Below are 16,731 nucleotides of genomic sequence, written 5' to 3'. Positions count from 1 at the left end.
ATAATGACAACAAAAATGGAATTTTAAAGGAGATTTACAGATTTCTACAAATCATCCCATCACTGCTACCTCACCGCAGTCCTAAAATCATTCCTGATCCTGTTTCCATGGCAGGTATTCCCAGGCTTGGACTCTGAGACTATCCCTTTCCATCTGCACTGCCCAAACCACTCTCACTAGGAGGAAGTGCTCAGCATTGCCATCCTTTGACTGGCAGTTCCACTCCACCATCATCACAGTGCTAGTCAGGCATTAGGCTTGAATATTAGAGGGCAGAGGATGTATAAGCAACTGGGGTAATATCTGCTGGGCTCCCCTCAGCAACCCAAATATGATATCTTTCATCTCAGATCTGTATGAAAATGTTCTGCTGCCCAAGGCAAACAATAAGACAGCACCCCTCTCTTTTTCATATTCAAAAACCAGCTGGGCTAGTAGTTAATAGGATGATGCATTCCATCCACAACTGAGAGAGTTGATGGTTCAACAACCCCAAAATGGCTTTGTTTACTCAGGAGGAATAGGCAGCTACTGTTCCCAATAACTGCTACTGAGGCAGTTGCTTCATTGCTGGCTGCTGCATAAACACCCTTCTGAATACGAAATCATGTTTAGCCTTTTCCAACCTAAGTGCAGATTTTAACCACTGGAATTCTTCAGCCAGCATGGCCATTGCTGAGAAGCCTAGGTGTTGGAACCCACCATCTTCCGCATATGCAGAAGATGCTAAAGTTGGACAAGACTGTCTTAGAACCTTCTGATATCAAGATTCCTGATAATATGGAGGCTTCCAAACATGTTAATCCAAGCTCTTCCTGTGAACCTTTTGTCTGGAGGGGCAAAGCCAGCGTATGTCAGTTTTGGTGGTGGGACTGACTCACAGTCCTAATCTCCTACACAATGTATCCCCTTATGCTGACATACGTATTTAGGAGCAAGGCACTGATCCCACAGATTTGTTTTAAGAATAAGCTTTACAATTTTCCATCTATGTAGCTATGGTTAAGAAAATAGCTAGTATATTGCAAAGGGGTGCACATGAGCATTTTCATAATGATAACAAGTCTGAAATTGTTTTGTGCGGAGAGACTTACTAGTTTTTCTGTTGCACTGCTCATGCTTCCATTTGTTATTTCTTTCGAAGGCTGTGAATCAGTTTTGTATGTGAATATTGGGTGGCCATTTTCAATCCTCAAACTAATAAACTTGTCCTATGATCCAGAAATAATGTTTTATGCAAAGTATCACAGACATAGGCATTAATTGAAACAGGCATATTTACATTTTATCCTAATAGCCTGACTGTTTCAGCTTTCATATGTTACAGAAAAGATGTATTGCTCCTTCTTAGTGGGGAGAAAGGGGGTTACCCTTTCCCACACATGTGCTGATTTACAACTCCAAACATTCCATGGTTGAGGTTATGGAAATTATAGTCCAACAATTGGAGGGCATTGCTGGCAAAGATTGACGGAAGCCAATAAAGAGGAACATTTCAGCATCCAACTTTTTCATTTTTATTCTATGAGAAATTACTTAAAGAAGTAATGCATCTTTCTGCTTTGTCAGTTAGGCTGCTTGTTTCTGTCACCAGACAACTAGAAGATCTGGAGCCTGAAATAGGAACTTTAGACATGCTCATGAACAGAGACAGGCAACAATAGCCCTACATTTACTTGAATATTGGCCAAGCCTAGCAAAATATATGAACTAGAAGGGCAGAGTGTCTAACAGCAGAACACTCTATTTTGCTTACTGACATTCATGTCCAACTACCAGTCCTGTATTCTTCATTTTCTTTAAGAGAGGCAGTAGATCATGAGGCATCAGGGACTGGATCTGAGGGCCCAGTCCGATCTTTATACCTACATTCTGATAGTACAGTGATCAATTTTCCATTTACTTAGCAAAAAACCCCAGAAAGACTCAGCATGAAGTTGTGAGAAAGTTAAGGTTATGTTCCAAAAACTTTCTTCAATACATTTGGCATCAGAAGGGCTCAGGAGGGGCTACTAAGCTGATCTGCTTGACATAATGTTAAGTCCTGAAAACTGGGATTCGGTAAAGATTGTGAAACCCAGGCTGCATATGGGTAGCCTAAACCCATACTTTCTGCAGCTCAGCAGTTTACTGTAGGGGGGGGTTCTTTTACTGCACACTGGTCTAGGCAAACAATTCCTCCCCTGCCCCCTGCCTTACAATGGAGATAGGGCAAATCCTTTAACAATTACAGGATGTCTACATAACTCTCCATGCCATATTTGGATATTCCTGGGTTGCCTGAGAAAAACAATGAATATTGTTTGCACTGCTGTAGTTTTATAGCAGTGTACACTTCTACACTATAAAATATATACTAAGTATATCCTTGAACGATTAACTAAATTTATTGCAGTTAACAGATATTATGCAAATTACAGCTGAGATTCTCAATATGCCCAGAATAATATTTCAGTATCTGTGCATCTACATTTAAAATACTTTACAGATTATTCCCTTTGTTTTGGGATTATGCTTGTTAATATAACTGTTTATTAAATGCCTTTACTATTGTTTGAATCAAAGATTACTGAAGAGATCCTGGGCACAAAATGCAAATCAACAGCTCAGTTTCCTCACACAGCTGGCCCCACCTCAGAAGACAGCCTCAGCCACCAACAAACTCCACATAATGGAACAAATGAGGAATCTGGATAAGTGAGGACCACTCCTACGCTAGGCATTTCTGTTAAGTTTTCATTAAAAATATTTAAGCAGCTATTCTTGATTCTTTAAGACTTAAACTATGGACAAAATAATTGGGCATTTTAAAGCTTTTCCCAGATGTATTTTGGGCAGCATCATTCCTTGGTAGGAGAAAACAAAGAGTTAAATGGATTAAAAGTAATCATCCTTCAATGGATGAAACTTAGTCCCTGGGCTGAAAAGTATAAAATAAATCCAATAAATAAAAAATAAGATCTCTGAGATGCAATTCCACCAAGTCTATTTTTTTATATTACAAAACTATCAAAATTATTTATGAATTCTTCTTCCAGCAATATGATACAGTATATCTTGGAATCTGAAACAATATGTTATTTGAATATGTGTTTCGAATTATTTTCAATTATAGGTCAATAGATAGAAATTTGGGGTTAGTATTGACTTATTTACATTGTTTCAGAAATATTTATTTGCATGGATCTTTCTTTCCCTGTGCCTAATTTCATTCCCTCCTCTTCTCCCCTACCTTCCAGCTTGCCTGGAAACATGTACATGAATAAAAATTACCTGATTTTCTGCAAAAAACACCAACCCGACATCTGAAGTAGTTTGAATGGTTTGTTCATATCTTATGCCTCCTCTGTCTGAAGAACGAGGTTTGATATGTGCATAACCTATGCCTTCAAAATAGAATTCGGCAGATCGTTCTCTGTATCTGAAATAAGGAAATCTGCAGATGAGAATGCTACCGTCCTACCAACCATGTCTGATATATCAAGAAATGTTTTAAGCAAAGAAAATATTTAAGGCTAACTGAAAATTATGCTTCCTTCATAAGGAAGGAAGCTATATGTTAAACTACAATCATTCCTCCACAGATGTTTGTTTCCTTATTTTTAATGGCCAAATCACACACTTACAAAGTTTAAATAGTAGGTTACACTTGGTTTTTTAAAATCTAAAATAGAGCTGTTTCTGAGAAGAAATGTGAGTAAAATAAAGTAAAACTGCTTCATTTTTTCTCTTTGCTTGTTTTTTGCCTCCTCATAGTGGTTTCTTTTTCCTACAGATGAACACACACAAAAAAATTTAGAAATAATTTGAGCTGAAAAATAGCTGAAATTGAAAGCGTTAACCTATCTTTCTTCAACCCTTAGATGAACAAATTTGAGTTTCAAAATTTGCTTCACACATTGCACTAAGCTATGTTTTGTTTCAAACATATTTATTGTTTGAATAAGCCTCAATTCAAGCATCATGCTGAGCACAAGCCATAATTTAAAAATCATGATCGGTGGGTTCCCATAAGGAGCATGCTAAGGAGCCAAGATATGACTCAGAGAGCTAGTATGGGATGGTGGCTCAAAGAGTGAACTGGGTCAGGGGAACTCAGGTTCTCTACCTTCAGCCATTAAAGCTCACTGGGTGACTTGGGACCAGTTATGGTCTCTCAGTACCTCACAGTGCTTGTGGGTGGGTGGGGGGGATGGAGGAAAGAGTGCTCTGTATTCCTGAAGAAAGGTGGGATATATATCTGATAAATAAAATAAAGTTGCAATTCAATTTTAATTTGAAATGTGTGGATCAAGTTGCTTCAGCAGGAAACTTATAGCACCTACCCAAAAGTCCATCAAAATCTAAATCTGTTTGAAGGCACCCACTCAACCTGTCACTTTGAATCGATTCAGCAACTCAATTTGAAGGGTTGATTTGATGGGATGATTTGATCCAATTGCCTTTGCAAAATCCAAACTAGCATATTGTAATGGTATGTGGGAATGACTGTGGGAGACAGGAAGAAGGGCCACAGCCTAGGCAAGGGTCAGATAAGAGGCAGCTGAGCCTACAGAAGGAATAGAGGCATGGCAAACATCTCAAAAGGAGCCCTCCCTAGTTTGTTGGACTGTAAAGGCAAGAGGGGAGAGATGTACTTTCAGCCTTGCAAGATTCTGTTAATGTATCCTTACAATAAAGATAGAGCTAGTACTTCTGGGTATGCTTCTTGTCTGGACTACCTCGCAAGGCTGACACATATGAAGCCAAAAGCACACAAACCACATTATGGCTTAGTACAATGTGAAAGCTCAACCACAGAATGAGGAAAGTGTCAGACAATGCATGTAACGTTTTAATGGAAGCTCAGTGGGAATTGAAATATAGGATCTATAAATGTGAAAAAGTTTGGCATACAGAAAAGAAGTTGTGAATAAGCTTAACTGTTGCTAGTCTCATTCCTTCTGCTCCCACTGACTGCATTTTTGAAGTGGTAATAAAAGTCCTAGCCAAGGCCAGCCCATGCCACGCACTGATCTCCTCAGAACTGAACCTCACCCAGGGCATCCATAGGATCTACCTCTTTCATAAAAAAGACAAAAGCAGTACTGTGCCATAAGCTCAATCTCTTTCATACATGCACATATTGTCACAATGCATATACAAAAGGGCTAAGGCTTGCATCACATTGGTACCATGCTACTTCATTTCTTCCCTTGACTCAACATTGATCCCACTGACCCCATCTCCAAGACATGACCATTGGAGTCAATATGCCCTGAAAGATATTCCGAAACTGCCATCTCAGAGGATGCCTCAGCCAAGGACTCCACAGGGTACTTAAAGTACCCAAACTACTCCTTCAACATTATTTCTGATCACTTGTCAGAACATGGTTCTTTGCCATTTTTGGGGGTTCACACAGTTTCACCATGTAGATCCTCAAAGGTCACAATAATAGGCCACAGAAAGATTCACCCAACTATATTTTACCTTACAGATAACTAGTAACACCCTGTTAAGTGGAAAGGAGTGCTTTATTGAAGATCAGATGCCAATATGTAGAGGAACAAGGAGTAGAATGGCTGTGTATATGACCGATTTAAGATCTAAAAATGATTTTAAAAGATGCTTTGAAGTTTTTGAACGCTGATCATGCCTATCCATACTTGAATAGGAGAAACAGAATGTGATAGATTATGTTTGATAAAATTCCACACTGGTATTTATCTAAAGCACATACTGTCCAGTGAAAAAACATTACCTCCTACATGGTTGCACCACAGTAGTGTTAAGATCAAAAGTCTTCTTGAAATTGTACAGGCTGAAAACTCTGTTGTTTAAGCTATCTAATTCAATGCAGCCTTCATAATGTGGATAGTCCAGTGTACTTGGAGGCTGTAAAAATAAGAACATTCTTCAAGCAAAAACAGCAGCATATTTCAATAATGCTTAATTAAGTTTATACTTAATTTCTGTATAAACACAGAAATTAAAATAGTCATGAGATTCTGTAGCCCAAGCTGCATTTTCATGATTGCATTGCACAGACCCAACCATGACAACTACATTCAGAACTCCTTATCATGAAAATTCCAGTTTTTAATTAAAAGAACTTAAAAATGAAGGTTCTAGTTTTTCAGGTTGCAATGACAAGTTTGAATATTTGGGATTTACTGATTTGCTGAATAACTAAAAATCTCAAAGAAGGCTAGAGAGACTCAGTTTCAAAATCTCCATCCAGATATTAAGATCACTTTGGGGCACTTCCACACAGCAGTCCTCTATTTCTCCAACCTATTTTGAAGTCAACCGTGCAGTTATATTCATTCTTCAGAATGAAGAAAACAGGCAGGGAAAGTCATGAAACAACTGGTTTTTTGTCTTCAGCTAATCAATAGGTGTGCAAACTGAATGGTTTCCTCAGTGTCCCACCCTAAACTACTGTAACTAGTGGAGGAACAAAATCCCGTCATCCTCTCTATCGTGCAAAAACAAAAGAAAATAGACTGTGAGCACTCCTTCCACCTAGTACACATTTCATTCGTTGCAAAATAAAGAAAAAAGCACAATGGTGCATTTCTCACGGTGGTAAAGCCCTGGCTCTTCAGTAGTCATTCCTACAATATAGGAAGCCCCACCGAGACCTGTAAAGGTAGTGTGGTATTATGTCAAGTCTTCAATCAAGTGCTTCTCACAAAGCCTTTAACCATAGTTGTAGGCTAGAGTGGTACATGAAGTGGGAGAAAGGGGATGAGAAATCCTAAACAACGCCTACAAACAGACACCAGGAACAGGATGCTGAAGATGCCTTCTGGGGACAGGGAAGAGAGGGAGTGTTCCAGAATAACCAAAATCCCCTCACCCCTGACTCCATACATTAGGGAAATAAATAGAGTTACTAGCATGCCCTCAATCACAAAATGAAGTCACTTGGGGAAGGGAGCAAAGAACTTCCTTGCCCCCCACTAGTCTGAGTGTTGCATTCCTGCTAGCACATTGATGGAGAAAGTACCCCAGTTAATGGTAGATGGTATTTTAACCCCTCTTTTTAGATAGGATAATAATTTTTTGATCATATTGAACAAGCATGAGAATTTTTTGGAATGTGATTGAGATTCTAATTAGTTTACCAATTGTAGGGGATGCATATAAGGCATATAAGGTGTGTTATTGCTTATGCCTCTGTGAAAAGGAAACATAGAATTCTTGATTACAAATTTATGGAAAATGTGGTTAAAGAATGTTTACTGGAATATGCAAAGAATCCCACAGTCTTATAACTAATTCATCCAAGCTGCAGATGGGTAATCTTTAGGTTGATCAAGCTGTATTTTCTTTGAAAAGATTAAAGTTAAATATTGGGAAAGTAATGAAAAAGCTGGTAATTTATAAGCACGTCATTTAAAACGCTGAAATATAACTTTGAAATTTTAACAAACAATGGGCAGAGAATCACAGATACTCTATGTATTAACTTATATTTTTTCAATTCTATAAGCAATTTTATAACCTTGATGATATGGTAGATCAACAGCAAAAGAGTAGTATTTTGAGTGAGACTGATATTCAACTGTTACCACAGGATTGTGTGGGGATTTTGAAAGCAACTTTGAACTTAAAGAGATATTAGAGACAATTAAATTCATCAATTCAGCTGATGAAAAACAGAAAGCCTCCAGCCCAGATCGTTTTCCTATTAAAAGGTATAAATATTTTATAGATTGTTTGCCCCAGTATTATAAGAGGTTTATAATAAATAATTTAAGTATGATTAATTGCCTTTATCTTTTTATGAGACTTATATAACATTGATTTTAAAACCAGATAAAGATTCTAAATTCTATGCAAAGTTATAGACCCATATCATTAATTAAGGTAGATTCTATTAACTGTTTTGTTGGCTAGATGATTGCAGTGAGTTATACCATACATAATTTATCCATCTCAGTCCAGATTTATTAAAACTAGACAAGTATCAGATAATTTACATTTATTAATAGATATTTTGGATATAGCTCAAGATGGATTAGATTGTGCTATATCAATATCTTTAGAAGCTGAATAAAACCTTTGAAATTGTTCAGATTAATTTTCTAAAGCAAGTTATGTGTGGGTAGGGATTTCTGCCTTTTTTATTATATGGATTACAATTTACTATTTGAGAGGCAGTTTGGTATAGTGGTTAAAGGTACTGGGCTAGAAACTTGGAGGCCATGAGTTGTAGTCCTACCTTAGGCATGAAGCCAGCTTGGAGATTGTTTCTAAGCCCTAGGAAGAAGGCAGTAGCAAACCACTTCCAAAAACATTGCCAAGAAAACTCCACAGATTTGTCTGTGTAGTCTCCAGGAGTCTAGACTGACTCAAAGGCGCACACATACACAAAATTTACTATTTGCAACCAACAGCAAGAGTAAACAAAAATCCGTTAATTTCCCAACCTATTTATTTATTTATTTATTTAATTTATTATTCAAATTTAATTACCGCCCATCTCCCCCAAAAGAGGGACTCTTGATTACAGTGTGGCACCCGTCAGTTTTGCATACTTTCTCTGTTGCTTTCTGACATATTTCTTGAACCATTGGCCATTTGTATTAGGCAATCTTGTAATATTATTGCTATTGCATGGGTGGTTTCTAAGTATAAATTATTTTTATATACTGATGACATTTTTGCAATACTGGATAAATACTTTACTGCCTAACTTGATACAGTGATTCAACAATTTGGTAAATATTTATATTATAAGATTAATTAGGAAAAAATCTAATTTATTTCCTTTGGGATCTATATTATTAGATCAATATAAGAGTTTGGGTTTTGTCATCTGTACAGAATATATTAACTATTTAGGATTTAATTCCAAAATATATGGAAATCAGTATGTTAAGTGTAGTAGACAAGAATGCCATGAATTTTAATAGATGGATTAACATCCCATTAATTTGGTGGGGTAAGATTAATATTATTTAAGTGAATATTATCCCCTGATTATTTATATGGAATTAGAATTTAACTGAATATCAACCTTTATAGGCTCTATTGGAAATTTGTTACTTATTTCTGTTAAGATCTTGGCAATTACTCAAATTAACATACGGCAAAAAGGGTCTTTCATTTCCTGGTTTGAGACAGCTAGATGCATTTGGGCCCTACTGGGACATAGACTGAATTCTGATGCTGAGTCTCTGAGTCTCTATTTAACCTTACGGAAGAACTCTACTCTAAAAGTGGGCGACAAGATATTCTATTGGAAAGTATAGGCAGAGTCTGGAATACTAACTTTAAATCAATTACTTTGTAATGATTATTTTAAGGAATTTCAATGGCTTCAGACAGATCTGTTTTTCCCCTAATACACCACAGTGACAATATAATCAACTCAAACATGCCTTGATCAGATGCTTCAGATGCTTCAAAGTAACTGAAATATTTTGTTCTTTATGGAATCTGCTTCTGAAACCAATTTAATTCTGTATTTATATCAAATGCTTAAATGTTAGGCTTGACAACTCTATAAACTCTTTAACCTTTTTCTATAACTCCAAAAGCCAAAGAAATCATGGGAAGTGACTTATTTTTTTCCATTTTCAAAAATTTGCTTCTATTTTTCAAAGCTGGATAATGCTTGACACAGAATCTGACCAAAAATAAACAACAAAGAAACAAACCTCTCAAGGCATATGCTGCAGTGGAGGTATTATTTCCAAATACTTTTCCCTAAGAAACTACAATATGATAAAATTACGAGAAGTATCATCTATTGGCTTACAAAAAACCAAAATATGATCTAACCATTTTGTTCTAATATTTACATAAGACATAAGCCCATTACCGTAAATTCTGGTGGGTATCCTCCCACATAGAAGACCACATTGTCAGGATCCAAGTTAAGAAGAGTGTTACTATTCCTACTGGGGACATGAACAGGTTCATATTTGACTGACAAATCAGAGGGTGCAGCACGCTTGTATTCTAGTTCTGCATACTGGTAAATTCTAGAGAAGAAGAAAAAAAGGCATAAAACTGAAAGGTTTTTCAGTATGAGTTCAAAATAATTGTAAGGGTTTTAAGGGTCCTTACCTCTTAAATGTAACTTGATCCAAAGCTACTTCCCTGGTCTTTTTCTCATATACTTTTTCAGTCACTTCTATTTCAGCTTCATCGCCTCCTAGGTTATAGGCGCAAATAAGACGACCACCACGAATAGCCATACCTATGTAGTTGCTGGAACTCTGAACATGGAAGCTTAAGTTAATTCTTCGGACAACTGCTTTATATTGTATAATCCTTTAAAAAAATCAACAAACAGCACCAGCGAAGGAGGGGTATGCAAGCAAGATCAGCAGGGCGGGTACTTGTTTTCAGTTTTTTTGGGGTGCTGAGATTCCAAAGAAAGTTTCCTACTTAAGCTTGTGTTCACCCTGGGATGGACGCTGCCTTAGAAATAATTCTAAATTCACAGTAGATGCTCAAGGCAATTGAATGGCACAAAACCTCCGAAGAACCCTAAACAGGTGTTTGTCGCCCTCTAATTATCTGTTAGAAAGTTCTAGCCCCAAATTCAGGATCCCATAGTGCACAAGTACACACATAGTAAACCCTTATTAACAGACTAATAGGTGAAGGGGTGCCCATTTCAGCCAAGGTCCATCAAAAGGTGAATGGGATTTATATATGGCTAAAATTTTCATATACGTTTCATAATGTATGGAAGACATGCTATGTCCAAACCTTCGCATGAAACAACAGACACACACTTAAAACACCTACATTCTAAGAATCAATTAGTAGAATTATAACAGGACAGGGAATTAACAGAAATAATTCATGACAGTACAATACACATTTGCTGCCTTTAGAAAATAATTATGTGGCTCCTTTGACATAATGACAGGAGCTTGGCTCTATTTTAGCCATAACTCCATTTATTTCCTGCATTAAAGACACATTAAAGATAATTTTGACCCTTATTCACATGATAAATCCCAGTTTAAAAATATCAGGTAAATTATTTGTGGAAGGCAGGGAAAGTCATGCACAACTACGAATATTCAATATTCATCAGCTTATTGTTTAGTGACTAAAACTGGTGAGACATGATCTGTGATATTCAGGCCCAAGAAAAACCTTATGTAAACATGGAACAGATGTCTCAAGGCCCAGAACAGAGTAAGTATGTGGATTCAAAGAGTGGAGGAAAAGGCTTAGGATTTAAAGCCTGAGTCTATCAGATATACCTAGAGATTAATTTCTGCATTCTGCAGTAGACTGACTTTTTGCATACATATGACTCTTTCTTGTCTGCAATAAATCCACTGATCTAGCCATGCCTCATTTTGAAGCTTCTGGGTTCCTAAATCCAGGGTTGAATTTCTGGAGAGTCAATATTTATTGCCATGCCTGGTGAAATTTGACAACTGCCTATCAAGTTTAAAATTAAACCGTATTTTGATTTCACCACTTGGTCCAGATGCATTATCAGCATCTAAAATTCACAAATTACTATCAACACTGGAATATGTTTTGTATGATTTTAAGTCATATGTGTGCATGTACTGTATATACAGTATGTGGAGCCAGTTGGTGTAGTGGTTAAGGCACCAGCCTAGATACTGGGAGACTGTGAGTTCTAGCCCTGCCTTAAGCACAAAGCCAACTGAGCAAGGACTAGTCCAGGAATTCACCAGGAGTCAACACTGACTCAAAGGCACAATGTATGTATACACACACACACACATGATTTAGAATCATTCAAAATTCAATTAAAGAGTATCTAACAAGTATTAAAGTGACATTAAAAAGTATTAAAGAGTATCAATAAAGTGGGTATTAGTTATTTACAAGAACTCTGGAATAAAGAGTTGGAATATCCCATGTTAACAGATTGGTGGCTATGGATATTTAGGATGTATCTTATGATCTTAAGGTGACACTTATTCAACAAAAAAGTGTTTTCTCCCACATGTACTGGACACCTCAGAGAACATTTAAAAACAACTGGCTGGCAATCTGTTTGCAAATGTGAAATGAGTGAGGGGTCACTTAGTGATATGAAATGTGGAGTTCTTGGTGCTCTCTGAGCCTTGTTGTTTTCTTGCACACGTTTCATTGCCAGACTAGGCAACATCTTCAGTGCGAAGAGGGAGTGGGCCTTGCTGTCAGTTTATATACTGTGGCTTGCCCTGCCTGTGTTAGTGGGGGTGTTGTTCTCTCCTTGGGAGTTCTTTGATTGGGCTGTTGTTTGCTGCTTGGTTGATTGCCTGAGTTAATAGTTCCTTGATTAGGGTGTATTGTGCTGTTTGATGGTTCATCTGGTGTTAATCCTAGTGTTGATTTTTGCATATCTGGGGGTTGATTGCTGGCAAAGGAGTGTACTGGTCTTTTGGCTTTTCTATTGTCTCTTTTGAATGGTATGTAAATGTTGTTTACCTCTATGTGTCTGTTGATGGCTGCTTTGTCTGAGTGCCAGGCTTCCAGGAATTCTCTGGCGTTTTTGGATTTGGCTTGGTTTAGGATGCTCAGTTTCCCAGTTGAAACTATGGTTGAGTCTGTCCATGTGTTGTGAGATTAAGGAGTTCTCATCGTGTCTTCTGACTGCTAGTTGGTGTTCGTGGATGCACTCTGCTAGTCTTCTGCCTGTCTGTCCTACATAGTGGCAGCCACTATTATCACTATATGAAGAATTATGGATTCATCAAGGATGAATGGCAGAAACAAGATTATACTTCAAGACAGAGTGACTCTATTTTTTAAATTCTGGATATGTTGTTTGGCATATTAAGGTTATAAATTTTTTTAAATGCTACCCTAAATTAAATATCAGTGAATAAGGCACACAGTGCCATGTTCAAAGATACAAATACCATTGTCCTTCCAGCTCATATGCAGCACAGCTATCCAAAATAGGGTACTTTTCTTTATATTTCTAAGGGCTCTCAATTTTCCCCTTTCATGGTTAATCCAAATACAGACTAGTATATGATCAAGACTCAGTCCAGAGGCCTCTTGGGAGAAGGAAGAGCTTTTACAGACAGCAGAATCCATTAACTTAAAGGTTCTGGATTGGGCCTACTGCTGGTGAAAACATCAGTGGCAGTATTCTTACACCCATGACATTTTTCACAGGTGGAGGAGATGGCCTCTGCAAGAGACAGAATGCCTCACCTCACCTTAAATTTATTTAATTATGGTCAATGACCAGCAAGGTTAAAAAAAAATTTCTCAGAAACAAAATACAGCTAAGACAGTGTAACAGTCATATCAAACCTAAAAGATTTAGACTTAAAACCAGAGTAGGAGAAAAATTGAATAAAATGCAGTAAAACAAAATAAATATTGGTTATAGATATATGTTTTTTTCAATAATAAATGGCTCAGTAAGAAATAATCAATACCTACATCTTTGTTACCCAGGTACATGACAAACATGTTGGGTATTTGTCGTTGTGGCCTGTCCTCCTTTTCATTAGGTCTTTGTAGAAATAAAGAAAGGGAAGTGTAGCCCTTCAGATCATCCAGGATATCTGGAAGTCGAACCTCAACTCCCGATTTGCCATTGAATTTCATAGGGATGGCAACCTAAAACAATGTAAGTCATTACAAACTTATGTAGGAAGCAAAGCAAAGCACCAGTTTACGTAGGTTCAGCAAGCCATACCATATCCATATCTTGCTTAAACAATTCAGCCAGCTTGGACTTTCACAGTTATGCAAATATTACTCCTATCCCCATCAGCCTGACCTATGTACAGTAGGTATTCAAAATAAAATACTTTTGAGAAAAGACAGAGAAAAATATTTGGGTAAGTATGTGAGAAAAATTTTAAAAAGAAAGCAAGAAAGGTTTTGCAACACACCTTATTTGCAGCATCTCTGGCTTGCTGGATGAGCTCTCTGATGCGATTTATATTCTCAGTTATATTGCTTGTTGGTATGAATTGCTGGTTGATATTTGTAATCTTGTTAAACAGATCTGGGAGCATGCTTGTTAAGTTACTGACTGTTGAAAGCATTTTAAAATGATGGAGAAATATAGAATATTACATATAACAATATAAAATACAGATTGCCTAGTCTACATATTTAATTAATGAAATTATTGCTGAAGTAACTGGAAACTTAATTTTTAGTTATTAACAAAACACTAGTTTAATTATTTGTTAATTATTAGCCCCAAGTGGCAACAGAAAGGGAAAATGATAATTGACCAGCTTGCCAAAGCCCTTGTCCTGTTTTGTTTTCAAGAATGGAGACTAGAAGCAATATAGCTAAGCTGTTAGTCTTAAACATATGGGAAACCTTTTCCAATCTTTCACATCCTCCAAATGTCTTGAACTACAAAGGTTATTCACCCATACCCAACATTCAGGGTGATGGAAGTTGAAATCAACTCACCTGAACACCCACTAGAAGTAGAATTATTATTTTGGAGGAAACATGACTAGGATTTTACCATAAGCCCAAAAAACACTACAGCTCTCTAACAGTGTTCTATAACAGAAAGTGGAACTTCTTCCTATATACAAAATGGGGCTGATGCAGGAAGTGACCGTCCTGTGTCACTGACCATAACAAGTTCAACCCGTCCTGTGACCTGATTCCTGAAATCATTACAAGCACTATTCCCAACAGCTCCAACCCAATGACTTTGCCATTAGGGAGGAGGAAGGGGGAATTCAAGCATCTTTGCTAATGCTTGAGTCCGATCAAAGTCTCAGATTCTATAATCAGATATCCTAGAGCTGCCTTCCCTACTCCTATGCCAATTAGTTTTTGACAGGAGTTGCTATGCAACATCTTGGAAGAGATCATTCTAGATTGAGGACCTTAAATATTTTGGGTTTTGACTTTTCCAGGAAATTCCCCACAATGTTTAGTCCCATAAGACTCACAGGGTGTGTCTGCTATGTGATGAATGAACAACTGACCTTCTTCAGAAAAGGCAACATAAGAAAAAGCTAACATTAACTTTAAAAAAGATTAAGAAATTCACGTAGGAGAAAAAAGTCTACCTGAACTGCTTGCTTCTTTCAAAGCCTTGTTGAAATCAGTAATCTGTACAACTTCATAGGTGTGCTTTATGTTCTCAACTCCAGCTTTAATTGGGTCCAGTTCACTGCGTATGTTTGTAGTAATATTGTTGACATTCTTAATTATGGTATTTGCAGTTGTGATTATGCTCTCTGTATTATCTAGCAGGCAGATACAGTGGCATATAAATTCAGGATAACTTTTATTTTTCTTTCAAGATATGATAAAATGTAATATGTTCTCTGTTGAAATACATGGGCTTAGGTTCTGCACTATTCTAAATGAGCATGTAATTTTTATACAATCGTGTTTCTTGTTTCTTTTCTTTTTTTCCCTTCCACTTAAAGCTTTTTTAAAAAAAATAATTGGCACAAGAAATCCAATAAAATATACATTAGTAAAAACCCATATCATATTACTTGCCTCTGTTTATCTCTTGGAGGTTATTTTGGGAAGCACTAAGATCTCTGTGTATCACAGTTTTTTTCCGTTCAGCCTCCTGAAGTTTGCTCTTCATATCATCAAGTGTTGGACTGAGATCTGTAAAATAGTCCACTATATATCATCCTGATAATTATGGATTGCCCTAATTTTACTACTAATAGTAGTTTACTGTTCATGCTCCTATAACTCGTTGCTTTATGATGAGGTTTCTCTGCTTTCCTATTTAGTATTTCTTTCACCCAGATGGCCAGACAATGAACCCATCATAGCCAAATTCATTTTCAGTGTAATCCCATTAGGCAAATTTGGTTGCATTTAAATATGGCTTTCATTTTTATAAGCAACGGTTTTACTTTAAACATCTAGAAATCTGTATTAAACATGTGAACATTATAAAACCAGAAAAAAATATTTATTTATTTAAAAGACTTATATGGCCGCCCATCTTATATACAGTAACCATGGGTGACTCACAAAAACAGCAGTAAAAACAAAACAGTAAAACCAACATCAAAACAACTCATGGCACCCCAAAAAAAACACTCCCCAACACATAAACATTCACAATCACTGGGCTCCAGCCTTACCCTAGCCCAATGCTTGGCAGAAGAACCAGCTCTTCAAGGCCTTCTGGAAGTCTAGAACAGTGGGGGGCTGCCAGATCTTGGGGGGAGGATATTCCATATGGCAGGAATAGTTTTTGAAAATAGATTTTCATAAGTTCCAAAGATAGTGAGACTTAAACTTAGAAGAAAGCAACAAATTAGGTTTTGTATTTACTTACAGTGAGCGGAGAATGGATAAGGATATGTTTAATTTTGTTTTATATAGTGCATTATTGAGCCCCAAAAGAGATAGGGGTGCTACTGGCCTATCAGGAGTAGGCTATCCACAGTTCTTCACCTAATTTCATGTGGATGCCTAGGAAGGAGTAAAATGGGGGTAAAGGCAGTGGCCCAAATAGAGTAAGAAAAGGAAGCATCTGAGGAGATAGAAAAAGAGGGCTCTGCTGGGGCAGGCAGTCTCTGCCATATTACAGCTAAGGGTTCCCCATTCCTGACTTCAATCGTAGAATATCAGCTATGTATATATATACAAATCAGGCTCCTCTAATTCTTCTGACACATTGAATCATTTCCTTTTTTTATAAGTCAGTATCTATAAAATCTTTTTTATATTTTATTAAAAGGGTTGTTTGAACTGGGTTCTTCTCATAGGCTACCAGTAGTTGCAAATCACTGCTAGGAAAGGCTCTGAACCAATTTATGTGAT

At 37.0% G+C, this 16,731-nt stretch overlaps 1 protein-coding gene across 1 annotated transcript in view; it reads right to left on the bottom strand.

The window, feature by feature from the left end:
- Positions 1–16,731, bottom strand: part of LAMA3 (laminin subunit alpha 3) — a 157,857-nt gene that overhangs the window by 21,575 nt on the left and 119,551 nt on the right. Inside the window, exons 50-58 of the mRNA XM_063299956.1 lie at positions 15,439–15,555; positions 14,997–15,176; positions 13,842–13,984; positions 13,384–13,563; positions 10,066–10,217; positions 9,818–9,980; positions 5,744–5,877; positions 3,274–3,421; positions 1,095–1,211 (exon numbers count right to left, since the gene is read on the bottom strand). Of these exons, the coding sequence (XP_063156026.1) occupies positions 1,095–1,211; positions 3,274–3,421; positions 5,744–5,877; positions 9,818–9,980; positions 10,066–10,217; positions 13,384–13,563; positions 13,842–13,984; positions 14,997–15,176; positions 15,439–15,555 (1,334 nt within the window). The remainder of the gene's footprint in view (positions 1–1,094; positions 1,212–3,273; positions 3,422–5,743; positions 5,878–9,817; positions 9,981–10,065; positions 10,218–13,383; positions 13,564–13,841; positions 13,985–14,996; positions 15,177–15,438; positions 15,556–16,731) is intronic.

Source organism: Candoia aspera, chromosome 3 (assembly GCF_035149785.1).
Source record: "Candoia aspera isolate rCanAsp1 chromosome 3, rCanAsp1.hap2, whole genome shotgun sequence".
NCBI classification, from domain to species: Eukaryota; Metazoa; Chordata; class Lepidosauria; order Squamata; family Boidae; genus Candoia; species Candoia aspera.
This window is presented reverse-complemented; position numbering and strand designations above follow the sequence as displayed.